The sequence below is a fragment of the Prionailurus viverrinus genome, chromosome X, assembly GCF_022837055.1.
Source record: "Prionailurus viverrinus isolate Anna chromosome X, UM_Priviv_1.0, whole genome shotgun sequence".
NCBI classification, from domain to species: domain Eukaryota; kingdom Metazoa; phylum Chordata; class Mammalia; order Carnivora; family Felidae; genus Prionailurus; species Prionailurus viverrinus.
The window spans coordinates 100,289,298-100,316,360 of record NC_062579.1 but is presented as its reverse complement, the minus strand read 5'-3'; the positions used below and the strand labels follow the sequence as shown (position 1 = coordinate 100,316,360).

Here is a 27,063-nt window from a genome sequence, read left to right as displayed (position 1 = left end):
ACGCAAATATGTGAATGTTCACACACGTACCCGCACGCATGCTCACATGCACATTCTCAAGCACATGTGCTCCCTGACCGAGCTTCTGCGAGCCTCATGTCCCTACCCCCCACCTCACCCCCTCCTCTTCCCCTCCCACCACAAAAGCCACAGGTAACAGCAGTCCCCAGCAACACAGAAGACACAATGCAAAACTCAGAGGCAGGCTTCGTTGCCATGCTGTTTTAAGCATCAAGCAGGATGTGAGCCCAGGTGGCTAACGGCAGGGCTGACCAAAGAAAACTCTGCCTCCCTCCCTTCTGCCCTGCCCCCAACAGCGGGCTCAGGGAACTTGGAGGTATGTTCAGGGATTTTCCACAGTGCCAGAGGGCAAAACAGCTGGATTGTCAGTGCATTCTGGCCCCACCATGTCCCAGCCAAACACTGTGTGCCCTTGGAGAGGTCCCACCTGTCTGGAGCTCAGTTTTCCTATCTGTAAAATGGGGAAACCAGAGTTACACATGTTAAACCAGCCCACACAGGTTAAAGACCATCCAAGGATGCTGGGGGATTTAACAGCATTGTCACCGTGGCTGGATTTTGGAAAGTGAAAAGGGCTACCCATGTGCTGGGAAGTCTGGGATAGTGACTGAGCACTGCTGCTCAGGTTGTTCCCAACTTTGAGTAAGGTCATATTCCAGAATGTTCCCCACATGCCCTCCTACCCGGTGGCCAAAGTCTTATGGCTTAACTCCCTATCCTGTCAAATGGCAGGGAACCCACCCAGAGTTTAGAAGTGATGGGCTCGCATGTGGGGCAGGCTGGTGTACGTGCTCCTTTTCTGGCTAGCTTTCCTGGTTGCAGTGTGTAACCAGAACACTCAGCCACCTTCTCTTACTCTCTATCTACAGGCACAGCAGGGAACCTGGAGGCCCCCCTGGTTCCTTCAGCCTGTGCACTGCTGCCAGGAGGGCACTGGTGGGCCAGGGACAGGTTGGAGTGGTCAGAGGCAGCTTCAAGGGTGTGGAAAGACCAGCAAGTCAGGAGTCAGTGAGGGTGGGAACAACTCTGGCTATATCCAAAGGGTGGCAATAGGGTAGGGCTCTCCCAGGGCCATGGACCCCCCGGGGGTTAGGGTACTGCCTTATAGTGGTCTTTTGCTGGGGGGGGGGAGGCAGTGATAAGAGGCTCTGCCAAGTTGTAGATAGGTTAGGCCTACTGGGCTTACAGGAGGAAAGGGACTAGCTAGCTCTCCTATCCCAGGGCTAGGGTTGGGAGCCCAGGGTGAGGTACACAAGCCCAGAGGGGGCCTGCCCGGGGCCAAGAAGCTCTGTGTCTGTGGAACTTCGTCCTGGAGAAGGAGGCTGAGGGCAGTGGTTTTCAGGCAAGGGGCTGGCAAGGGCTCTTGGGGCATGGGTGGTGCGGGGTGAGGGGAGCTGAGCTAGAGGGTTGGCCAGGGAGTCTGAGCCTCTAGACTCTGCAGCCAAGGATGGCCAGAGAGGAGACTGCCAACAGAGAGGCCAAGGGGGCAGTATGTGGGGCCTTTGCTGACAGGGGCTCTGTGTGCTGCTGCAGCCACTCGAACTCTTCCAGCAGCTGCCGTTGCTGGAGCTCCGGGCCCACCTTCTCTCGGATGGTCTGGTAATAGTGGTTCAGGTACTGGAGCTGCAAAGGGAAGGAGGGGTGAGGACCTCCCCAGGCCAGGCTGCCAAAAGGTGAGATCTTTTCACCAAAAGGTGAGACCTGGGTGCCATCCAGCCCCCTGCTGTGGTAGTGCAGCTGCCCACCTCAGCCCAGGTACCCTTATGTACCCCACAGGTCCCTAGCCATCCTCAAGCCACAGGCATTTTCTGGGCCTTTTTAGAGGCAGTTCACCACAGTTTAGTGTTTAGCTGTTTAGAGTCACAGTGACTTTCATGGGGTGGGTGGCAGATGGGAGTGGCTCAGGAATGAAAGTAGGGCAAGCATAATTATCTTCATTTCACAGAAGAAGGGACTGAGTCTTATGCTAGGACTTGAGGTGGCAGAGACTCCCCAGGAGTTCACTACTGGGGGTTGGGTAGGTTGGTCTGACCAAAGAGTTCTAAAAGCTTTGGGGTCTTTGGTGAGTAGGGGAGGGATGCCCCAGGATGTGCCTATAAATGCCAACAGTGTGGACCCTACCAGGTGAGGGGAAGTGGCAGAGGGTCTTGGGGTAGAGGGAAAAGAGGCAAGAGAGGCCCAGGGTTGGGAAGAAGTCAGTCAGTGGTTCATGGGCTGAAAGATCAAAGTGCTGAGGATCACTTACCTGCTCAGGAGACAGCAGGCTGACATCAATGAGGTTCCGATCATAGGGCACCAAGGATACCACTTCAAAGGTCAGGTAGGACCCGGGGTACTGGGATGCCACAGGGAAGGTGGGAAAGCAGGAGAATGAGTGAGGAGAAGGTGGTAGGCTGAAGGGAGGGAGGGAATACTCCACTCAAGCCATGGGCACAAGGAACTTACACTTGTCAAGCTTGAGATTCAAGATAGGCCTGAACATCCTACAGTCCCCTTGACCCTCCCCAAACCCCAGTCTATCACTTAACACCTCACCTTTGGTCTTTCCATCTGGATTCCTAAAATTTAGACTTAGGTCTGTATTTCTCAAAGTGTGTGCATCTATAGCACTGAGGGGGCTTGTTAAATATGTAGATTCCAGGGTCCACCCCCCCCCCCCCAGACCACTGGAGTGAGAATCTCTAGTACACGGTTGGGAAACTACATTTAAATAATTTTAAGATAAGTTATTAAGTTTTTATATCTATCCATGTAATCTATATCTCTATATATTTCTATCTAGCTACATCTCTTTGTATCTATCAATGGACCTACCTATAGAGATGAATATAAAGAAGAATAAGTCTATAATTCCCATTTCTCAGAGATCCTTTGCTTGCTTGTGCTTAGAAAGTTCAAACTACAAAAGGATACACAATAAAAATTAAAAGTCTCCTCCCTGCCTGGTTTCCTTCCTGAAAACATTTAAGACATATACAGTACGTAGGTTTGTATGTGTGTATGTGTGTATGTATGTATTTTAATCCACACAAAATGGATCCCACCTGCTTTTCTGCACCTGCTCGCCATCCTCTTAAAAGGGAACATAGGAGAGCACTGCATATTAGCACAAATATATCTACCTCAGTCTCTTTTGAGGGCTGTGTAAGGGTCCATAGTATGCAGATGATGATTTATGTAATCAGGGATGGATATTTAATCTGTTTCCACTTCTTTTTCACTATGACCATAGTACAAGTACTACAATCAGCATCAATGTATAAAAGTTTGGTGACGTTTTGGGACTATATCCAGAAGATACATATTTGGCAGAGGTATTGCTGAGACAAAAGGGATAGGCATTTCAAATAGATGTTTTGATAGATATTGTGAAGCTGTTCTCCAGAAAGATTGTATCAGTTTGTATTTCCTCCAGCAGTGTGAGAGGGCCGGTTTCCTCATACGTTCAACAGTACTGGGTATCACCAAAATCTCTCACTTTGGCCAATCACACAGGTGGAACATGATATTCTATTGTTGTTTTGATTTGTATTTCTTTAAGAATAAAGTTGAGCATCTTTTCACATTTATGGAGCATTTGTGTTGATCTTAGTGAGTTGCCTCTTCATGTCCTTTGCTTTTCTCCCCCCCCTGTTTTCCCTATTTTTGTATTACTGATTTGTAAAAAGCTCATGGTGAAAGAAGGAAACGCATCCTTTCTTTGCTGTATGTGCTTTGTTTGTCATACATTTTTTGACTTTGTTTATGGTCTTGTTTCCGTACAGTTTTAAATTTAATTGATCAATTTCCTTCACGGCTTCCAGGTCTTGCATAGAAAGGCCCACTTCCACCCTGGGATTATAAATGAATTTATATAGATTTTCTTCCAGATCTTTTATGGTTTTACCTTTAAATCTTGAGATCAATTCAGAATTTTATTTGGGTGTAAGAGTAAGGTTCTTCACTTTAATAAACCCCCAAATGGGGGCGCCTGGGTGGCGCAGTCGGTTAAGCGTCCGACTTTGGCCAGGTCACGATCTCGCGGTTCGTGAGTTCGAGCCCCGCGTCAGGCTCTGGGCTGATGGCTCAGAGCCTGGAGCCTGTTTCCGATTCTGTGTCTCCCTCTCTCTCTGCCCCTGCCCCGTTCATGCTCTGTCTCTCTCTGTCCCAAAAATAAATAAATGTTGAAAAAAAAAAAAAATTTAAAAAAAAAAAAAAAAACCCAAATGATTAGCCATTTGTTCCCCCTGCCCATTTATAAAATGTATCTGGTCTTTATTGTTTTGAAATGCCAGCTTTATTATAAATTAAATTCTCACTTTGTTTGTAGAAATTAGAGGATGTGTTTCTGGACTGACTATTCTGTTTCATTGCTACATCTGTCTCTCTCATCTTTAGTGCCATACTGTTTTAGTTACAGTAGCTTCAGAGTCTGTGCTAATATCTGAAAAGGCTAGTTTCCTTTATTGCTCTCCTTTCTCAGAATTTTCCTATCTACTTAGCTATTTTTGCATGTTTATTTTTACAAATTTTACTATCATTTCGTGAAGTCACAAAAGCATCCAGTTAGCATTGAAATTGTGGTTGTCTTGAATTTATAGATTAATTTAGGGAGAAATGACATCTCCATAATACTGAGGCTCCTTTCCAGAGTGCACCATTTACTTAAATCTTTTTTATGTCCCTCAGTAGAGATTTTCTCCATATAAGTCTTTTTAAGTTTATACATAAGAATTTTATCCCCTTTGGCTGCTATTATAGGGAATCTTCATGTCGAATAAACTCCCCTGGCCATTATTATGTGCATTGAGGACCAATGATTTAGGGCAGGGACACAGATTCATTTGGTCTAGAGTGGGACCTGGGCACTGGCATTAAAAACAAAAAGCTCTTCTGATGATGCGGATATTCTATTGTGCAAACAGGTTTGAGAAACTCTGAGTTATGGAATTTTTCTAGAGCCCAGGAAAACTTCAAATGAATTCATGCCTCCTATTTAATGCCCTTCTCCTTTGACCTTCCTTATACCCCATGCAGCCCAAAGTCACTGCTGTGCCATCCATAGCTCTAGGCCGCTTCAGCAGCACTTTACCTTGGTCTTTGCTTCTACCACAAGGGCCACATCTTCAAGACGGATCCCGAATTCTCCATCCTGATAGTAACCAGGTTCTAGGAGACACAGAGATGCTTGTGGTATTAAGCAGGAGGAGGACCCAAGCCTGTGTTTCCTGTCCAAATTGAGGAGTGACTGGAGTGCCCAGCTGTCTGGCTGTCCCTTGGCTCAGGCAGACCCACCACTAGGTAGATGCTCACTGACCACGCAGAGGCAACCTGCCAGGCCTTGTAGCCAAGCAGAGAAGACTTAAGAGCTCACTTGGATCCTGGAGGCACCCCCATCTCCTTGTATGCTACTGTCCTGTTTCCCCACCTTTGATTGGAGTCTCCAGTGTTTGGATGTACAGTCAGGAACTGACTCCCAAGGGCAAAATGAGTGTATGAGCTGAAGGGATTTAGGATTGGGGTATGACAATCCACTTGGCGCTGGGAGTGGTGGATCCCAGTGGGTCTGTGCCTGGCATGTTCCCTGAAGGTTGGCACTCCCTCAACTGTAGTCCTGGGCTAGTCTTGGGCGGGGGAGGGGGTGGAAGAGCTTGAGAGCCATACCGATGGAGGTGAACATGCCCTTAGCCATGGGGATGTTGTTGTACTGGAATCCCACTGGCCCTAGAAAAGGAGATGTAGGCAGAGCATCAACCCTCTCATACTCTCCAGCTCAGAAACTAGCAGGCTCTGGGGACCAACTGGGGAAACTGGGCTTTCTCCAGCAGCACTTGTCCACCACATCTTTGTCTACCTGGGGCTGGCACAGAGACCACATTGGCTCTGTTTTTTATTACTTTGGTGTCTATGCCAGACAGCCGCTAGGCCTTGACCTGCCACTCCTCTCTCTGAGGCCCTCCCAGATGCCAAGCAGGCAGCAGGAATGGCCAGGTGTCAGGATTTCTCACTTACCCTGTGGAGCACCACCTCCCACCAGCTGGTTAACCCTGGGTAGGTCACTGCATCTCTGTGGGTCTCGGTCATTTCCATACCTATGCAATGTTCTATCTCCTTCACAAGAAGTGGGGGGCGGGGAGCCCAGGGAAGTGCCGAAGAGACACTTACACTCATGCACACAAAGGAAGTTGCCAATGCCATGGCCTGTCCCGTGACCATAATTCAGCCCAACATCCCATAAGGCTCTGCGGGCAAACACCTCCATCATTCGCCCTGGAAGAGAGATAGCCCCCAGTCAGTCAGCTGGACCCAACTGTCTGCTTGGCCCCTTCCTGCTCTCTTGTCCCAGAGTCAACTACCAAGATGGTACCTGTGGAGAGTGCCTCCTGAGAGGCAGGTTAGCATGCATTGTTTACAGCACATCCTACATTGTACCTATGTTACCTAGACTGATGACTCTACTATAATTTCTCCCCATCCATCAAGACACCCACTTCCTCTAGGAGTCCTCCCATGACTGCTACAGCCCACAGTAGCCTCCCCTACCCCACTGAGCTACAGTATTAGATTAGGAGTCAGGAGGCCTGGGTTCAAGGCTTGGCTCTCCCAGTAATCCTCTCTGTGACCTTGGGCAACCTGCTTTCACTATCTGGGCTGGATTTTTTTCATCTATACAATGGATGGGATGGTGATATAATCTCTGCCACACTAGCCTTCTAGGGTGGCAGTCTGGGTCCAGAGAAATCAGGGCCTGAGGCTCTGGGTCTAGCCTGGTTTCCAAAACCCACCTGATGTATTAGCAGGAAAGACGAGTCTGGACAGATCGATATTTCCGATCAACACACGGGTGTATGCCTCCTGATGGGGAGAGGGAGAGGTAACGTGGTAAGGGGAGGATCCTGGGAGTTTCCGAGGGGGACCTGTTGAAAGCTGGAGCTTGGTCCATGTGGTTCTCTTCAACTGGTCCACAGGGACGCTTATAGATGGTGGTGGGCTGAGGCTTGACAGTACGGGGTTGGGAGGCAAACCCCTGGGCTAGAGTCCTGACATAGCCACTCACAAACTCTGAGACCTTGGGCAAGCTACTTTAACCACCCTGTCCCTCAATTTCCTCATTTGTAATGGAATGATCACAGTACCAGCTCGTAAGGCTGTTAGGAAGAGTAGGTCCACTTATGCACATGAGGTGCTTCAAACAGTAAATGTTCAAATACAGATCAGCACCCTTATTACTATTATGATCATCCTTGAGTTTCCTTCAGGCCTCAGGTTTGGGTTGGGGCCTCATAATCTGGCAGGTCAGCCTTGCTCGGTTGGGCTGCTTACCTTGCGGATAAAGGGAGGGAGGTGGGCTGACAGCAACCTCTTCTCCTGTTCACTCCTTGTGGCAATGTGGTAAGTCCTTTCATCACACACATGCACACAAACATGGGCACGCAAGCACACAGGTTTGTCACCTTGTGCACGACAGCCTGGGGCATTGGACTCAACCCACTAAACTTGAGCTCTTTGAGGCCTGGCCAGCTCTTGTTTGTTCTTTATTTCCAGCACCACGTTCAAGCCATGGTCGACTTGCTGAAAGCATGAATGTGGCCCCCTGTTCCCTCGCCACCTAGAGCACCCTCCCCTCCATGTACATAGAGGACGTCCCAGCCTCTTCTCCATGTGGGCCAGCCCTCACTGCTTTCTGAAAACCTTCAGCTCCTTTCCACCTCTGCCTCTGAGACTTCTCATGCAATTTCTCTTTGCCTGGAATGTTTTTTTCCTCTTTTCTATGGAGCACGGGACTAGGCACACAGACAGCACTGAATAAATATTTGTTCACTGATTCACTGAAATGGGATGATGATAAGCTTCGGCTGAGGCCCTGTTGGTGGCCTGAAATATCTCTGGGGAAGTAGCCAGGAGCACTGGGTTTTCTGGTACTAACTTGCTGTGTGACCTTGGGCAAACTACTTAACCTCTCTGGGCCTCAGCTTTAGCCTCCGTAAAATGAAGGGTTCTTGCTGGAGTGATTGCTTGGGTGTCCGTTGGGTAAAGGTGGGTAGGGGTATTCTGGGTCCAATTCTTACCTTTTGGAAAGCAGAGGGGGTGCCCCAGTGGACCGTTCTGGTGATGTCTGTGGTTCCATCCCTGTGGAGAAGGACACTCAGCATATACAGCTTGGCCATGTGCTTCCCGTGTGTTTCCCACTGGGGTTTGAGTGGTAAGAGTGGGGTGGTGGTGAGGTGGGTTAGGGGTAAAGGAAGAACATAGATGCCATTGTCAATTTCCCATCTTCAGCTTCTGTGCATAAAGGGACTCTGAAAGCTATGAAGTTCAAAGTCACTGTGTTGTCTGACATTTCTGATCTCCCACATACATACTCCACCCCCATCCCACCTATTTTGGCTGTTTTACAAATCTGAGTTTCTTGGGTCAGCCTAGCTTTACAAGCAAATTTTCTACCAGGCTTTCGGGGAGGCAGGAGGAAGGGGACTGTCCCATTTTTACAGGTGGAGAAACTGAGGTTCAGAGAGATCATCATATTCTTACACATTCACATAGTTATTTACCATTTCTAGAACACTTTTGCAGCTCCCTGGGAAGGGTAGCAGAGGGGGCCTCATTATCCTCATTTCCCAGATGAGGCAATTGAGGCCATGAGCCATCCCCCTTTCTGAGGCTCAGTGAAGCCAGGCCTCGAGCAAGCATTGACTCTCTACACAGATCTCTCCTTGTAAATATGGATCTCACACAAGGGTTTGCTCAGAGTCCCAGGAAACTGAAGCCAGAAGCCAAAAAGTCTGACTCCCAACCACAGCAGCAGCTGTTCCCCCAGATGGTCCCTGTGGTCACCAGTAGGAAGGGGGAGGGGAGAGAATCCCAGGGCCCTGGGGATTCCTCCTTGGGAGCAGGTCACAGGGCGTGGCAGACTTCTTCAGAAGAGGAGAAGAGGAAGTGAGGTGACCAGTTCCCCGGCCTCACCCTCTCTGAGCATGCCCTAATCCAGCAACACCCCTCAAATTCACTTCCTCTTTGCACATTGGCCATTTCAAGTACACAGTAGCACAACGCCAGACTGTGATGAGCACAATGTGATGAGCGAAGCCTGCTAGGCTGAGCTCTTGGGTTAGCTCCCAGAGCTGCACTAAGAGCAAGCGAAGAGCCTTTGTCACTGGCACATGCACCATTGCCACAGGATAGAGAATGGGAAACTGAAACTACTCCTCGCTCTTCCATCAGTTCGGCATACCCCTTCCTGCCCACCCCTGGCCCCCCGCCAACCCTGCCCAAGCTTTTCTACAATCCACTTGCTTCCTAGATAAGAAGGGAAAAATCTACTGACTCATCTCATCTCAACTCCTGTGTGAATGATTGGTCACAAATTAGGAAAAACTGGGAAAAACTGGGGTTAGTTAGCCTATTCTGCATGGCTGACATGTCTGCGTGTTCAGATTGTGTACTGTACAAGGGTAACACATCTAAAGGGGTACCAGTCACTCCGTGGTTATATACTAATTTCAATGAGAGCACACAGGTGGACGCACAGATTGTGGAGTCTTGGAGGTGGCAGGGGTGGGGAGGGGGAGAGTGCCCTCCTACATAACCCTACACATGGTCACTCACACATATCTATTCACAGACATACCCATGCTGATAGGTGTGCCCTGTTTCAACTGTGCTCTGGGCACCCTCTGAGGGTGCTTCTCTCCTCACCTGCTGCTTGTGGAGGCCTGATCTGGCTGCCACCCCCAACCTGACATGGTCACTGCATCTGTGCAGGGTGGGGAGAGGGGGCTGAGGGAGGATGCATGCTGCTGGTGTGTGCGTGAGTAGGTGAGAATGTGAGTACAGTGTTTGTGCAGCCAGGCAGGGCTGCTAAGCATGGCTGTTCAGACTGTGTAATAACATGAAGGCTTAAAAAACACTTCACTTGGGGCGCCTGGGTGGCTCAGTCGGTTGAGCATCCAACTTCGGCTCAGGTCATGATCTCACAGTTCATGAGTTCGAGCCCCACGTCAGGCTCTGTGCTGACAGCTCAGAGCCTGGAGCCTGCTTTGGATTCTGTGTCTCCCTCTCTCTATGTTCCTCCCCCGCTTGCACTCCATCTCTCTCTCTCAAAAATAAATAAAGATTAAAAAAAAATTAAAAAAAACCCACTTCACTTGAACAAGGAGAGATGTTTCTGATTCTCCCAGAGGTGCTGCACGGGCAGCCCCAATGACTTGGCTTCTGTGTTTCCCACCGTGCAAGGATCCGCAAGTATGAACATGGGAACAATGCTCAGGGTCATTCAATCCAGGGCTCTCTTTTTTCATACAAAGGATCCACACCCAGGAAGGGAAAGCTTCGACCAGCTCTTAGGCAGCCCAGGATGTCTGTGTTGAGATATTCGGGCAGGGCAGGGTGGGGAGTACATACCAGTATTGCCCCCCAGAATCCAGCAGGTACATCTCATCTGAGGATAGCTTGCGGTGCAGCTCCTTGGTCGGGCTAAGAAGGGGAGAGCCACTGAGAAGGGAGTAGCCTAATCCTACACTGGGCAGGGTGGAGGTCCCGAGTGGAAGCAGAGGAACCCCCTCACCCCTTATTTCCCAAAGGGCCCTGGAAGAGTACTCAGGTGATGCTGCTAATGTACTCAGTACACACCTGCTTGTCCTATACCTCACCAAGCAAGGCCTTGGTCCCTGGGAAGAGAGAGAAGAAGGAACCCAGAATGCAGGAGCCTGGAGAGCCTCAGAGAGCAAACCAGTGCAGTCGTCTCCTTCTACATAAGGGAGAAACAGGCCCACAGAAGCCAAGAGGCTTGCAGGAGGCTATGCAGTAAAGCTGGGGAGGAGCTCGGCCTGGACCCAGATGCTCAGTCTAGTGCTTTCTTTCTGTGACTGCTGAGAAGCCAGGGAATATGAAGGGAGAGTCCTCGAGGGTGGGGCTAGAGAGCAAGAGTTGGTAGGGCCAAGGAATTCCTACCCTGCTACTCTCTAGAGGGGAGAAGGGGCTGGGCCAAGGCAGCTGTGGGCTTGGGAGACTTTGGGGGAGGGAATTCTGGGACAGGCCAGGCTGGCCCATGGAGGACATCTGATCTCTTCCTGCTGTGCCCATGCCAGGCTGAGGCATTCTGGTGGGTTTGGGCCCCCAAATTCTATCAGGCTGGGCTGCAGGTGTTTGTTTTCTATGGAGCCAAACATCTGGTTAGCCCACCTCTGGGCCCTCCTTAGTTGGTTCAGGCTGGGTGAACAGGGCTTTCTCCCCATGTACTCGAGAGCTTTAAGAATTAGCTAATATAAACAACTCGCAGGAAGCCAAGGAAAAACATCCAGCAGCCCCGCCTCCCTTCCAGATCCCTCAGCCCTGTGTGTTCACAAAGTCTCAGCCTTTTGTGGGGAAAACTGCTCAGGCCTTTTAATTCCAAGAAGACTCCCAATCCCTGACTGAGCTCCACTGCCCATCATAGCCTCCACAGTGCTAAAGAGTCTCAAACCTTAAATGTGGGCCTGGGCCCCAGAGCATTCCTTCCTTCACACCCCCAGCCCCTGCATATACCCCAGGATCCCGTCCCTACAGGGGCCTAGAAAATTCCTTCTCCTGAAGTACCTGTAGTGGGCCAAGGCGGCATTCAGGCCACTAGCAGAGATGGTTTCAAAACTGGGTCCAGAGGAGAACTGTTCCTTTCTGAAAAGTACATGGCAGTAATGGTCAGTGGATGGGCTCAGGGTCTAGGCTGGACCCAGCATATCTAATCAGGGCAAATGAAGGTTATGGCTGCCTCTACCTCGGCCAGCCCCACCTCCTGGTGCCATCTTCCCAGGCTCCAGTCTGTCAGTTATAGAGCATTCAAGGTCAGAGAAGGAGGGGCTGTAGACACCAATTTGTCCCCCTCCTCCCCCATTTTACAGATGTGGAAACCAAGGCCCATTGTCCCAAAGTGAGTTTATGGTAAAGTGAGAGTGAAGAAACCTAGTTTCTTGTGTCTGAAAGCTTCCCCAGCCCCACAGCAGCATCCTGCACCTCAAACCTACAGTATGCTTATGGCCTGGGCCATGCGTGCCCTCAGGGAACTTCACTCCCTAACTTGATACTTTCAAGCGGTCCAGGAGCCATACCTGTCCTGAGCCAGCCTCCCCCAGGGAAACAGGGTCTGTGCCTGAAGCAGACACCAGGGGGCACTGATGGGTTGTGGCCCTTCAAGGTGTCCCGCTTCCAGCGATTCCAGGCACTGTCATCCAACCCGCCCTGCCCAGCTCCCCGACCCCCTCCCACCCGCCGCCGCCAAAACCTGCTACTCCTTGTTCCAGAGAGGTCCCCCAAATACAAAGAGAGTCTTCCCACTGAAGGAGACCAGGTGCCCCTCCCTGCCCCCACCCCCACCCTTAAAAATGGTCAAAATGTCAGCAGTGGTTCTTCACCCTCGGAACTTGTTGAGCAGCTCTGCCCCCGAGAACTCATCCACCGTGCCTTTGGGCACGTTCTTCTCCAGCCACACCAAGTAGCGGATCACAGCCACGGCGTCCCGCACCTGCAGTGGGCAAGCAGAAGAGAGGGCTGCAGCAGGATCGCAGCCAGAGCTCTGCGATCAAGGGGATCAGGCGGCTGCTGGGGAGCTGAGCTTTGAAAACTCGAGGGTTTCACTGACTGATGATCTTAAGGGATTCTTAAAGTTTATATGTGATTACAGTGTGGTTATGTTTTAAAAAGAGTTCTATCTTTTAGCGACACTTCCTAAGTGTTTTCTTTTAGAGATACTAGGGTGTTAACAGGAGACACTGTATGATATCTGGGATTTGCTTTAAAACCAGCCAGCAGTGGAGGGTGGGGGCGTAGGCAATGAACCTGGAGTTGTAGACCAAATGCCAGGAGCTGAAGAAGGCTGGAGCAGAGAGGTGGTGCGTGGGGATCATTATGCTGTTTTCTCTACTTTTGTATACGTTTAAAATTATCTATAAGAAAGTTTTGTAAAATGCAGCATTTCTTCCAATTTGAACAGGAATATCCAAAAGAGCAAGCTATCGTCTTGCCAGGGTGAGGAAATCAGGCCAGCTAACACTTACTTAACACTTGGAATGTGTCAGGCAGTGATCAAAGCAATATATATATATATATATACACACACATATATGTATATATACACACACATATAATTATTCAATATAATTATATTTGCATAATTATTAATTATGTTTATATATGTATATAATATGTATACAATTATGTATTTATATACTCCATATTATATTTATATACATTTATTTATATAAGTATATATTTATATTCATATGTATACACATAGTCTATGCATATAAATGTATATATGTACACACATGTATATATGATTATAGATTATATTTATATTACTTGTATATTATAATTAATGTTAATTATAAGTTACTTATATATTTTATACATATTATATATTGTATAGCATATATATTTATCTATTTAATCCTCACAACAACCCTATAGTGTAGACTACTATTATGGTACTCATTTTACAGATGAGGTAACTGAGGCCCAAAGAGCTGAAGCAACTTGCCCAAAGTCACCCAGCTAGGAGGTAGGTAGAGGAGTTGGGATTTGAATTCAGACACTCTAGCTCTAGGGCCCATGCCCTAAACCACTGTACCAGGCTGGGCATGAGGGATGAAGCCCAGGTGGGTGCCCAGGAGTTTGGTGTCTACTTCTCTATTCCCTTAAGCTTCCTCAGGCTCCTTTCTGATTCATCAAATCAGGAGTTTCCAAAAGGCTAGTCCTCCTGTGACTTACGTGGCTGGCCCTGAGGAGGGCCTGTTCCTTGCTATTTTTCACCGCCTTGGTCACCATCACTGGGGAGTAGGTGTCTTCTATGAGTTTCTCCTGTCGTGGGCAGAGAGGAAGAGGTATGGGGCCATCTCCAGGGCACAGTGGGGTTTGAAAAGTACTGGCAGGAAAGCCCAGCTTTCCTGGGCTAATCAAGCAACATGGTCAATGGGCTAATCTAGCAACGTGAGTTTCCTGCATGTATTATGTCATAACAGCTACCATCTGTTGAGTGCCTGCTGTGTGCCAGGCACCGGGCTTTACATGGACCATATCCTCTAAATCTCTTCAGATAAAGTCCTCTGAGGTCAGGACTCTTATTGCCATTTTACAGGTAAGGAAACAGAGGTTAGGACTGGCTAAGTCACTTGTCCAAGGTCATTGCACAGCCAGTTCAGGGCAGAACCAAGACCCAGTCTCAGGTTTGGTGGCTTCATAGCCTCTGGTCTACTAGGCTGTTCCCTCTCTAGTCTCCTTGACAATCTCTGAGCTCTCTGTGGACAGACATCTGCTCCCTCTTTTTCCATCTCTTCTTAGGGAGGCCTAGAAGGGGACTGACCAACTGCCTGAATGGCCAAGGGGCTGTGGCCCCACTTTAGGTTGAAACTTATCAGGGCTGGCGCAGGGGCAGGCACGATGCCTGGCCTACGCTGGGCCTGGGAAACCTGGCCTAGGCTGGGGCCTGGCAAACCTACCGTGGGTATCACTTCATAGAGCCCGTATGTAGTATAGCTGGTCCCAATCCAGATCTTCACGTTTCCTGAGGCGTAGGCCTGGACGTTGTGACGGACTTGGCTGTAATCTTCGACTTGCACACACATGGAGCCCGTGCAGCTGGAGTTGAGGTACTTCAGGGTCTCAGAGTTTAAGCAACTCCTGTTTACAAATAACCTAGGTGGGGACAGAAGATGAGGAGGGTCCTGAGGGTCTCTAAGTTTGATGCACTTCCTGGAGGTCAGAGGAACTCCAGCAAAGAACCAAGCAAACCATATTTGGAGTAGGTGGGAACAGAGGTCAAGGGGTCAGGAAAAGCCCACTGCAGGCTTCCTAGAGGATCCTGTGGGGGTAGGCAGCAGGTTCCTGGGAAGGCCGTGTACCAGGGCTGTGTAAGTGGTAGAGCAGCAAGGGGTGGGAGTTGGAGGAAGTCCTGGAGAGCAAGCCAAGGAAAAGCCATACCTGATAGAGGAGTCTGTGAGCAGTGTGTACGAGTAGAAGAAGGGGTTATAAGGGATGTCACTGCCACGAAGGTTGAAGAGCCCTGGGGAAGAGAATTGATGGGGTCTCTTTGAGGCTGGTCTGCCCAAGGCAAGGACTTGCACACTTTTGCCCCACCATTTGCTTTGGGCCCCAAAGAGTCCCGGCAGTGTGCCTGAACATCTGCCTCTGAAAGTTTCTCAGTTTTGTGGGGAGGGGGGCTTTGAGGTGCTGATGAGAGCAATGGACCCCCCTTTCTCCCAGAAAAATGAATATGCCCCACCAGCAACCAGCACAGTTCCAGTGGGTTCCCAGAATATCTGAAGCCCAGAGCCAGGGTCAGGTAAGAAGCCCTATGCCACACTGGGACAGAATAGGGTTGCACCAGGTGCGAAAGCTGGGAGTCTGAATGCTCTTGGGTTGCTGGCCAGGCTGATGGCAGGTGTTAGCTGGGCCCCTTTCCCTTCATGGGACAGCCTTTGCCGTTGTGCTCAGCCCCTTCCTCTGATGGCCTGTGGGCTGCCTACAGCGTGCTCTGGGCTTCCTGGTTTTCTTATTAAGCAGACATGATCTCCTGCCCCCTAGCCTTCTTAGTTCCCACAGACCATGGCCATGGAGCTCTGAGAACCTGTGGTGATAGGGTGACTGGGGGAGGAGTTCTGGGTTGCAGGTCCAAGAGGCTTGGGGTTTGGGGGGACCGAGGCGCCCACCCGTGTCCATGAGTCCACACTCACAGGCCGTCTCATCAAGCGCTGACAGAAGGACAGCAGTTGGTGCCTTGGGATGCTTTTGCATCTGGCTGCGGATGTCGGATACTTTCTTCTGCCAGGTGTTCCCTTGAAGCAAAGGAGCCAAAGAAAGCATAAGCAACATACTTTCCCTTTGGCACTCTGTTCCTGAGAGGGCTCCCTCAGGGCAATCACTTTCTGTTTCTTTATTTTTTAAAAATTTTTGTAATATTTATTTATTTTTGAGAGAGAAGGAGCACATGGCAGCACAGTAGAGGGGTAGAAGGAGAGGGAGACAGAGGATCCAAAGCAGGCCCTGCACTGACAGCAGAGAGTTCAATGTGGGGTTCAAACTCACGAACCGTGAGGTCATGACCTGAGGTGAAGTCAGTTGTTTAACCAACTAAGCCACCCAGGCACCCCTTCCCATTTCTTTAAAAGCAATAGAACACTGTCTTCAAACAAACTCTCACTTCTGTAATTATTAAGGACATGGACTCTCTGGGCTGACTGGGTTCAAGTTCTGGCCTTGCCATTACTAGTTGTGTGATCTTGGACAAATCACTTAACCCTTCTGTGTCTTATTTTGCATATTCGTAAAATGAGAATGGATTATCATAGCAGTATTGACATCAATAGGGTTATTTTGGGCATCAAATGAATTAATATTTGTAATGCACATAGAATGGTGTCTTGATGTATAGTAAGTCTGGTGTAACCTTCTGATCCATAAGTAAGCATGCAGAACAGAGATCAAGAGAGCAGCCTTGGCTGAAGGGCAAAGGGACAAGGCTGGGTCATGATAGAGCTCTACTCTACTCTGAAGTAACCTGGTGCCTAATAAGACACGGGTCCTTGAACATTGTTTTAATTCTTATTTGACCCATTTGCAGATAAAGATGTTGAGGCTTCAGGGAGGTAAAGTGACTTGTCTAAGATTTCATAGGTAGCAAGGGGTGGAAGGGTGGAGCAGAGATTTCAACCCAGGTCTTTTTGACTACATGGCCCACCCTCCTAATCTATATGGACACTGGACTATCTTGCTAACACTGTCAGTCCCCAGACTTGTCCTTAAACTCTGTGCCACAGAGCTGTCCTTTCTAGGATGCTTGTGTCCTGGTTCTAGGACTTTAGTGTTCATCTTTTATCCCTAGTCTCTGTAATGCACATGAAGTGTCTGTTCTGAGGCACAGCTCATATTTTGCTGACAGAAGGTCATAAACATTAAGGGTCCTAGCTGGGCTCAGAGATTAACATAAGCAACTTAATGCCATTTAAAAAAACTTTATGCAAACAGGCAAAACTATCCAACAAGAACCAAAGCTTTGGGTATGATACTCTTTAATGATTGTTTTATTTTATTGTGGTAAAATACACATACCACAAAATGTATCATTTTAAACATTTTAAAGTGCACAATTCAGTGGCTTTAAGAACATTCATAAGATTATGCAACCACCACTGTCTAATTCCAGAACTAATTCCAGAACATTTTTATCATTCTGAAAGAAACCCCTGTAGTCATTAGGCAGTCATTCCCTATTCCCTTCTCCTGTCAGCTCCTGGGAAACATTAATCAGCTTTCTGCCTCTATGGATTTGGCTATATTGGATATTTCATACAAATGGAACCATACAATATGGGGCCTACTCTGGCTCCTTTCCCTTAGAATTATCTTGTCCAGGTTCATGAATGTGATACATTTTTGTGACAACAAATGCAGGCAAATTTAAATTGTCTGATGCATACAGGTATCTTGGAATAATTAACTTTTCCCATTCTTTTCCTTGCCCTTTGCCCCCTTTAAAGCTTATCAGTTGCTGGAGAGAAAGTCTCCTTGTCTCTGTAAGCTTAGTGACTCAAGAACTCTGTTCTTGGGCTGCCAGGCCCAGTTCTGGCTCTGGATGGCTTTTCCTTGAAGACGAGCAGCCTACGAAGCTTAGCATCCTGTCACTTGTGGGAAGTGACTTTAAAACCCATGTGAACTCTCCCTCAGTCCCTTGGAAGGGTTCCCCCTTTTATCCCCTCCCCTTCCCGACATAACTGCTCTCTTCTTTATCTGAATGGAATGAGTATTATTTATGATGGTACAGTCCTGGATAGCAAGTTTCTTTAAAATTTTTGTGAGATGCAGAATGATTCTGCAAATTATACCAGAACAGATAAAGAAAATTGGGCAGTTTTAGCTTGTTTCATCATCCTTGCTATTTTGAAATTTCCCTCCTGCTCTTTTGACTCCTTTTCAAGCAAGAAATGTGCACGGACCTGTGTGTGGAAAGGGGCCTCTCAGATTGCCCAATATTGCTAGGAATCCAAGTCCATTGGCTTGTTCAGAATTCCTGGGGAGGTAGGGGGTGGTGGTGTCCAAGACAGTGATTCATAATCAATGGCCTGATCATGGTCAGGATTTCAGTTGCTACTTAACAGAATCTAGAGCATGCTGTTCTTTTATGATGTATTTAGATGGTATCAATGAGGTCAAGATGAAAACTATTGATGTTAGAATTTGGGGGGTCAGTCAACTTTCCTTTGTGGTCTGGCCAAAACTTGAACCTTAAGTTGTACCATGGATTGACCCTGAACTTAGTTACATACTTCCTTTGTCAGCCTGGCCCACCTGACCCCAGACATCTTATTACAGGAGGGCCAGAAGTCAAGGTTTGAATGAATCAATATAAACCAGTCTCCACTACTGCACAAGCAACTCATATCATGTTTTTTCCTCTCTTGAAAGGGGCGGGGTTCTTTTTTTCCCCATCTTGCTCTGATTCCCTTGTTTCCTCACTTCCTGTTCTGTCTTCAAATCCCCTTCCTGCTCCCTCTGTCTTCAAGTCCTAACACTATTTATTCCAGTGTTTTCTAAATATGGTCTGAGGACCTCTTGACTCAGATTCTTTGAGATGACATCTGTTTTTTAAATAATCATCCCAGGCAATTAAGGTGCACACAAAGGTTCAAGAACCATTGCTCTGGTAATTCCTAGGACAAAATTTTCACCCAAAGGAGTAGCAGTGGGGACCTGTGTTGCTTCAAGTTGGGAAGGAGAAGGGGCTTAGAGAATCACCTGTGAATGCCTCCTGCAGGACATAAATGGGCTGGCTCAGAACCAGAGGCTTCTCTGACCCCCATGCCTGGTCCACAAGGTTGGGTGTGATGGACACCAGTTTTATGTTAGAGTTCATGAGGGCCATGTTATAACTCTCCCAGGAACCTGCAGAGACAGGAAGCAGTCACTTGTCCCCTGCCTGTTCGCACCTCAGGGAAAACTGTGACTCAGGCAAAGTTAGTCCTTATCTGCTCTGCCTCCCACTCCACTGCTGAAGCTCAGCTGCTCAGAGTAGGTCCAAGCAGTCTGGTTCTGTTGGAGCATGTCCTCTCAGCCTCCTTGTTCTGCTTTCAAAGCCTAATTGCCCTGGGCCCACCCCAACCCTGCCCACAGCCAACTGGCTAGGTTTATCTTTTTAAGCACCAATGGCTATGGGGCCCTCTTCTCAGTACTTTCCATTGTAAATGAGCTTCAGTGCCACAGTCCAAAGAATGGTGATGCTCACACCATTGGAAAGGCTGGCAAATAAGCCAGTTCTGAAGGGGGAACCTTTTGGTACATATTTGTGAAGACCCCACCCTTGGCCAGCTGGCTGGGGTCCCAGAGCTCAGGGACCTATGATCCTGGGGGGAGGGGAATATGCTTCTTTGTGCAGAAGCTCACTGAACTTCTTTGACCCTTCCAAGCTGCCTTTCAGAAGAGTGCTCCCAAGTGATTCTAGTGCCATAATTGGTACAGCTTCAGAGCACAGAGGATGGTTCTGGGTTCAAGAACATTCTGGCCTATTTGTCTGCTAGATATATATTATGTCTGTTAGACTTAATGATTCCCTGGATCTTCTAGGTTGGGGCTCTGTACTCATGACTTAAAAAAAAAATCTGCATTCATTCTTTTAAATATATTTACATTACACAGTCCATGAGTAAATCTTTGTTGCAAAATATTCTGCAACTATAACTTGAGACACTCTGTCTTTAGAGTCATCCTATTCCTTCTTCTACGAAGGTATGCTTCTTTACATCCCAGAGGGGCTGAGTCACCCTTGTTGCTATGGACAAATGCAGGAATGAGGGAAAAACATACCAATGGAGAAGAGAAAGGGGTCGAAACCCACACGCTTTCCAGCAGGAACCTCAGTGAGGAGCCAGACGACTATGGAAGCTGTATCAACTAAGAGGAAGACAGGAAAGAATGGAAAGTCACCTCCAGGGACAGTCTCAGGCTCTCCAGTCAGGCTTCTGTCTGTGACAATCCTGCCAGGTATGTCCTCCTTGATGTCAGCTTCAAAGGTGAGGGATGGCTTGAGATTTCCCAAGTTTCCCATAGAGGCCTTTCATGCATCCTCTTACCTGTACTTTCTTGAACCTAGTCTGGATTTCAGAGCTTGGGGGACAAATCCATGCGACCTTTTTACCTTCTTTATGTAGTTCCCAGTTGCAGTCCATCTGCCGCTCAGCCTGGGTCCAGTAGCGACTGTCGGTCCAGAGACCTGCTTTCCCCATGGTCACCACTGCAGTTCCTGAGACAGAACAGAGAAATTTGGAATTGAGGGTGAAGGTGAGGATGGTGGCCTTAGTTAGTGCATGGGCAATATGGTACTGGCTCCGAGAATGTCACAAGGGGTCTCCGGAAAGAACTTCCCTCCTCCATTACAAGAAGTGAGGCAGGAGACATTAAGGAGAGCGTTGGGGGAAGCCAGCTTGGGTCAGGCATCTCTGCTCTGTGTTGAGATCCTCTCCTAAGGAGGGACAAGTGGGGTCTGCTTCTGGCCTTCCAAAAGAGTCAATGCTGCATGTAGGTGCTCTCAGGAAAGATGGTGTGGTAGTTAGTATCAAGACTCAGTGGCTGATAGGGATACTAAGCCAGAGGCTTAGCTGAGGACAGGCAGAGAAGCCAAACCCAGTATCTTTGGCAAAGATGAGTAAGGCAAGGAAGCTTGAAGCTTAGGGGAGGAATGTTTAAGGATCAGCAAGGGAAGCGTGGATTTCACTCAGGGGGCCAGGATCAGAGTGGGGGGCCCCTTCAGAAACTGGGATCCCATAAAGTGCTTTTTTGTTTGCGACTCATTTGGCCATGTGAGGTGATGTTTGAGAAGAACCCACTAAGTAAAACTGTCCCCAGGTGAGCCATGTATGAAGGGAATCAGCGGGCCCCTAGTGGCTAGATGTGGAAGTGGCAGCTGTTCCAGAAATGGAGCCCAGGGTGTGCTAAGCTACGTCTGGCAGCAAGCACTGGAAGAAAGCTTCCTGCCTTCTGCCTCATGAGAAGTGTGACTGGTGGTTTATGAGATGTATACCCTGGCGACCCTTTTCTGAGAGGTAGAGGGGAGACAGGACCACTGAACATTAGGTCTTGGGGTCCTGGCTTCTGAGAACTGGCCATATTAGAGCATCTGTGACTACCTCTGGGTCTACCAACAGAAGCAATAAGGGCAGGGTAATGGCTGTCACCTGCAGACCCTGTGAAGCCTGTCATCCACGCACGCCTCTTGTCACGTGTGCCGATGTACTCACTCTAGGAAATCAACAACACCATTGTTAGCCTTCTTCATGGAGTCAGACTCCATGGAACGCCCCCAACCACATCCCAGTTCTTTCTGTCTGGTCAGATTCAACAAGTCCTACAAGCCCAGGCACACTGGGCACCTCTTCCAGGAAGTCCTCTGTCACTCCCTCAGATATCAGGATCTTCCCTTCCTTTGGACAACTGTGTCTCTTGGAGTCTCAATCCCATAGTCCAGAACTGGCCTGTTCTTGTCTCCCCGGTCAGAATGAAAATTCTGTGCTGTCTGGGATCATGTCTTTTGGTTCTTCTGGTTTCTCCCCTCTAGCTGTCGCCACACCCTCCCCCGTCTAGTATGGTACACTGAGTATACCATAAATAACTTCTGCAGAGGGCTTTACACATAATTGTCTTTTGGTCATAATCCTTTGAGACAGATCTCATTATTTCCATTTTGCAGAAGAGGAAACTGAGGCTCAGAGAAGTTGAGATACTTACCCAAGATGGGAAAACCAGTTCAAGCAATCTTATTAACACTGAAAATGCCTTCTCTTCCAAACGGGCTAGTGCTCAAAAGGTGGATGGGATGGAGGCAGAGCCGGTGGTGGGGAAAGGGTGGGATGGGTTGGCAGGGGTGCTGCTTTGGGAAAAGCAGTTCTTGTTCAGACCATCTTCTTTCCTGTCTGCTCCCCTCCCCCAGCCTACACTCCAAATTCATGTAGTCCGGGACTGTGGATCATTCCAATGCTCCATCCATCAGGTTATGGAAAAGGCTGGGCTGGAAGGGAACTTAGAATTCTTCTGGTCCGATTCTTAGCCCACGCTCTAACCTCCTAGGGCTGGAGTGCCCTAGACATTCATTCTGGATCTGCCATCTAGGGACTGATCAAAATTGATTCTGAACTTGTTTATAGTCTCATTGCCTGGAGGCAAGGAGATTTGGTGATGGCTTCTCTCCTATGTAAAGGAATAGACTCTCTCAGCTGCCCTAAAACTCACATGTCCAAGCCTTGTACTTCCTTCCCTTTGCCTTTTGAATCCTTTCTCTGCCTTCATCTTCTGAGCCTTAGCAGCCTCTAATTTGTACCCTGTTCTCATTGGTGGTTAACCCAGGATAGCAGAGGGCACGGGTGGGGGATGAGCTGTCCCTTACCATGTGGGCATCCGTTTCAGGGATGATGTAGGCAAAAAGATTCTGGATGTGCATCTGCTGGCGGAGGGCTGTGAGCTGTGCTGTGGTATTGACCACAGTAACTGGAAGGTACTAACATGTGACAGGAAGACACCAAGACACACATAGAGACACACATTGCTTAGAGAAAATGATGCTTGAGCCCCAGCATCCAGAGGAGTCACCAGCCCCCCCACCCCCGCCTTAGGCAGGTACTGGGTGTGGCCAGGCTGGACCAGCCTGCAGAGGAAAGGGGTGGCAGCTGATGTTACGGGTGAGTCTAGAATAAGGTGCCTGGGCTGAGAGGAGATGTAGGTGTTAAAGAACTTGGAGAGAAACTCCTTGTGACAATAATGGGACCTGAGTCACAGATGGGGGCATGGGTGCAGGGATCTGAGCCCTGGCACTAGGCCAGGCTAGAAGGACAGTATTTCTTTGGATACCTTGGCAGCAGAATTGTAAATCTAGCAAATAAAAATACAGGATGCCCATCCAGTCACATGTGAAATTCAGATAAGCAACATATAATGTTTTAGTATAAGTATGTCCCACACACTATTTGGGGCATACTTATACTAAGACATTATTCATTATTTGAAATTCAGATGTAACTGGGCATCCTGTATTTCACCAGGCAACCCTACCTTGGGGACTTTTTCAAGTTTCCACCTACTGGTCCCAAATGGCAGAGGAGAGTGAATGAGTACCCCCAGAAGTTTGGGATATTGTCCAGAAAGATCCCCCCTAAGCCATTTCTTTAAAGGCTGTTTTATCTTTAAAATAAAGAGTGTGGTAGGGGGGCCTGGGTGGCTCAGTCCACTAAACGGCTGACTCTTGATTTCGGCCCAGGTTTGTGAGATCCAGCCCTGCATCGGGCTCTGTACTGACAGTGCAGAGCCTGCTTGGGATTCTCTCTCTCTCCCTCTCTCTTTGTCCCTCCCCTGCACGCGTGTGTGCTTGCTCTCTCTCACTCTCGAAATAAATAAACTTAAAAAATAAAATAAAAAGTGTGGGTTTTTTGTTTTGTTTGCCTTCTACTTAATGATATATCCATGTCTGTTTTAATATAAAAGTAACATGGTTTGCCCACCCACCTGACTTCCCCAGTGGTCTCATAAACTTGACATTACAAGCAGATGTACCCCATTGGCCCTGAGGCTTAGTGAACTGCTGGCAGGCCACCAGCTTTCGCCTGTGCCTCCCCCTGCCTGAAGAAGCTCTTTTGCCCTACTCTTGTGGAAAGAATCTTCTGGTCTCCAGCTAGGAAGCTGAGACCTTTCAGCTCCAATATGCTATGCCTTCTCCTGTAGTCACACCCTAGGCCGCCCTCTCACCCTTCCGTTGTCCTTTCTAGCTCTGTCTTCCTCCCTCCTCCTTTCTGTGCCTCCCTTTGCACTGTAACTTTAGAATTTTTGTTTTCTTTCCTCCCATCCTCCTCTTTGCCTCTGCCCAGCGTCAGCCAAGGCTAGCTAAAGCCCCTCACCCTCCTTCCTGCCCCTCCTCCTTCCCTCTAGCGGGCTGCCCAAACCCAGACGGAAGTAGATAAACTGCTGTGGGAATGGATGGGAGGGAAGGATGGGGTGTGCCTGTCAGACACCCGAGAATGTGCTGCCCGACCTGAGGGATGTTAATCAGAAACTGTGGCCCCAGAGTCCGGAAGTCAGGAGAAAGGTGGGTAGAGGCAAAGGCTAGCAACTGAGCCAATGGGGGATGGGGAGAAGATGGGAGCTGTGGGGCGGGGCTGAGGCGGGGCCTTACCGGAGGGCTGATTAAACAGTTTCTCACGTCCTCTGCCGTCAGGTCCACTGATTTTGGGTGGCCCCAGGCACCCAAAGCTAGAAACCAGGAGAAAAATCCAGGGTCACTTGGAGACCAGTTAGCTCCTAGAGAGCACAGGGACATGTTTCCCCAATCCTGCTCCCTGTCCCCACTGGGCCTCCATCCTTTGAAAAAGCAATGCTGTCCAACTCTACCTTAGGATAAAAATAATCACATTTCATAGGAAATTAGGCTGAATTGAATGCACCCTGGGTCATAATCAAAGAAACCTGTTTCATTGACAAGTGATTGCCACTTTTGCATGGGGTTTAGTGCTCATTAAATCAACTTTTCCCTTGTAATCTAATTGGGACTTTTCAGGGTTTACCAAACTGGAAAAGTTGTATGTAAATTAAAATTTTATAATCAAATTTTCTTTGAAATTCTCTAGAGGATCTCGTTAAATAATCAACCCACCTTCATTTTACCCTTCTATACATTTAGTTTTATATATATTGGGTTTCCTTAGCATTCTTTTTTTTAATGTTTATTTTGAGAGAGAGAGAGAGAGAGAGAGAAAGCACCCGCGCATTTGTGCACATGAGCAGGGGGAGGGGCAGAGAGAGAGAGAGAGAGGGAGAGAGAGAATCCCAAGCAGGGTCTGTGCTCAGCCCAGAGCCTAACTCGGGGCTCAATCGCACTACTTCGAGATCATGACCTGAGCCAATATCAAGAGTCAGATGTTTCACTGACTGAGCTACCCAGGTGCCCCTATATTGAGTTTACTTAAATTCAAGGCCCACTTGTACCATTTCTTATGACCCAAATATCTGGCTCTCATTTCAGGCTCATTTTTTTGAGAGAGAAAGAGAGAGAGAGAGATGGGAAGGGGGTGGAGGGAGAGGGAGAGAAAGAATCTTTTTTTTTTCAGTGAGAGAGAGAGAGAGAGTGCTTGAGTGGGGGAGAAGGGCAGAGGGAGAGAGAGAGAATCCCAAGCTCAGTAATTTATAGTATCTCATATACTTGCAATAAGCTTGTGAGGTGGATATTACTGTCTATTTTCTATAGATGATGAAGCTCAGGCCCAAATAGGTTTGGTAACTTGCCCAAGTTTTGCCACAGTGAGTCAGTGGTAGAGCAGGGATTTGAACTGGGGTCATCTGAGTACAAAAAGTAAACCATAGGAAGGGTGGTGCCGCAGAAAGGACAGAGTATATGGAGACTTAGTTTCCAATTTGGGTCCCAAATTTGGTGTGACCCAAGGAGTCACCCAGTATTGACTGAGCAAACATTTCCTAAGTACCTACTCAATGCCAGACACTGGGCTAAGTCCCACAGGCTCTGGGTCATCTAGCCCTGAGAGTCCAATGGTCTCTGATAGTCCTTCCCTCCAGCCCCCACTTTTAGGATGGATCTCTTCAGAGGATAATGAGGGCCTGGGTGTGGGGAGACACTATACTTTTACCTTCTGAGCGGCTTGAGTTACAGATAGGAGTGTGGCTGGCATCTAACACTATAAATGTCCTGCATGGCTGTGTTGGTCTCATAAACTCAAGGGGAAGTTGCAACCCATACTGTTGATCTAAGAAAATGAACCCCCATTTCTGTAGGAAATATTTGGCAAAATGGTGATGCTAGGATGCTAACATAAGAAGCAAGACTCAGCCAGACTATGTCTGTCTCAACACCCAGATTGTTGTTCTCTAAGGCCAAGGCTGTGGCTCCCAAGGTCAGGCTTGTGTTCCCTGACACAGGGACTAACATTGGGGAGGTACTCAGGAAGTGGGTGCCGACTGAATGAGCGGGGTCCTGCTGATAGAGAGCAAAGGCAACGAGGCCTCCCTAAGGCTGGGGGGGTGGAACAGGTGTGGAGGGCATTGAGCTGGGCATTTAGTTGTAACCAAAGAGGACAAACAGGGCACCATGGGAGTGACAAAGACCAAACTTTAGTTATGCTCTTCAGAGCCTCTTCTTCACTAGAATTTGACTTTGGCTTTCCATGTCCATCTGGTCCTTGGTGGGCCTGTGTCACCCAGTCCTCAATAAGAATCTTGCTAAGTCAATTTAGAGATTGAATATCTGATCACCTTTACTATCTGATCAAATTCCTCAGCCTTCACCCTTGATATCTGTTCACCCTGGCCTGCGTTCAGTAAGAATCCTATGAAGCTGGCTTAGCAAGAACTCCCCTACCCTTGATGTCTCCTCTTAGTAATTTTCCATCCACTTCCCCCTCACTCTGTTCATTGGCTGTTAAGTCCTCAGCCATCTTTGCTGTATTCAGAGTTGAGCCTGATCTTTCTCCCCTATTGCAATAATTTTGAATGAAGTCTTCCATACTCTTTTAACAAGTGCCAGAATCATCTTTTCTTTAACAGGTGGAAATGGAAAGGTGCCAATCCAGACTTGACCTGACTCTCTAGGGCCCTGAGGACTGGCTCTGGGGTTCCTCTTTCTCATGACAGCGAGGAGGACCAAGAGAGAAAGAGATAACCTCGCCCCAGCCCTCACTCCAACCCTTTCTGAACCCAGAGGGGAGAGGCCAGAGCTGCTCTCCAGCTGGACCTGCCCTCCCAGCATGGGAGGGAAGGACCAGGATGCACATACCACAGAGGAGGACAAGCCAGGGGCAGCATCCCCAGTGAGCTTGGGCCATGGGGTCTCCAGATGCCGGTGCTGGGTGGATGGAGGGATGGGGGGTGTGGAAAAGGCAGGGATGTTTCCCTGGCCTCTTCCTCCAGGCGTTCCGAGGACAGGAGCAGTCAGGGGGTGGGGGCTGGCGATGGGGAGGAGGCGTCCAGCTGGTGGATGGTGAGTCCCCCTCTGGTCTTTTGTATCTGAGGACTCCGGACTCGGATTGGACTCGGGAGACCGGAGTCGGGAATCCGGGT

General features: G+C 48.6%; 1 protein-coding gene across 1 annotated transcript; it reads right to left on the bottom strand.

Moving 5' to 3' along the window:
- Positions 1-207: 207 nt before the first annotated feature.
- XPNPEP2 (X-prolyl aminopeptidase 2) lies at positions 208-26,998 on the bottom strand. The gene is made up of 21 exons (XM_047843639.1): positions 26,780-26,998; positions 24,173-24,249; positions 22,397-22,507; positions 21,192-21,255; positions 20,156-20,260; positions 19,825-19,911; positions 18,760-18,906; positions 15,702-15,803; positions 14,950-15,031; positions 14,469-14,664; positions 13,741-13,830; positions 12,387-12,496; positions 11,575-11,652; positions 10,402-10,473; positions 8,070-8,130; positions 6,786-6,855; positions 6,166-6,270; positions 5,665-5,724; positions 5,093-5,169; positions 2,267-2,356; positions 208-1,644 (listed from the first exon to the last, which is right to left on the bottom strand). The coding sequence occupies exons 1-21, from the start codon at positions 26,826-26,828 to the stop codon at positions 1,450-1,452; spliced, it is 2,028 nt and encodes a 675-aa protein (XP_047699595.1). The 5' UTR covers positions 26,829-26,998; the 3' UTR covers positions 208-1,449.
- Positions 26,999-27,063: the final 65 nt, after the last annotated feature.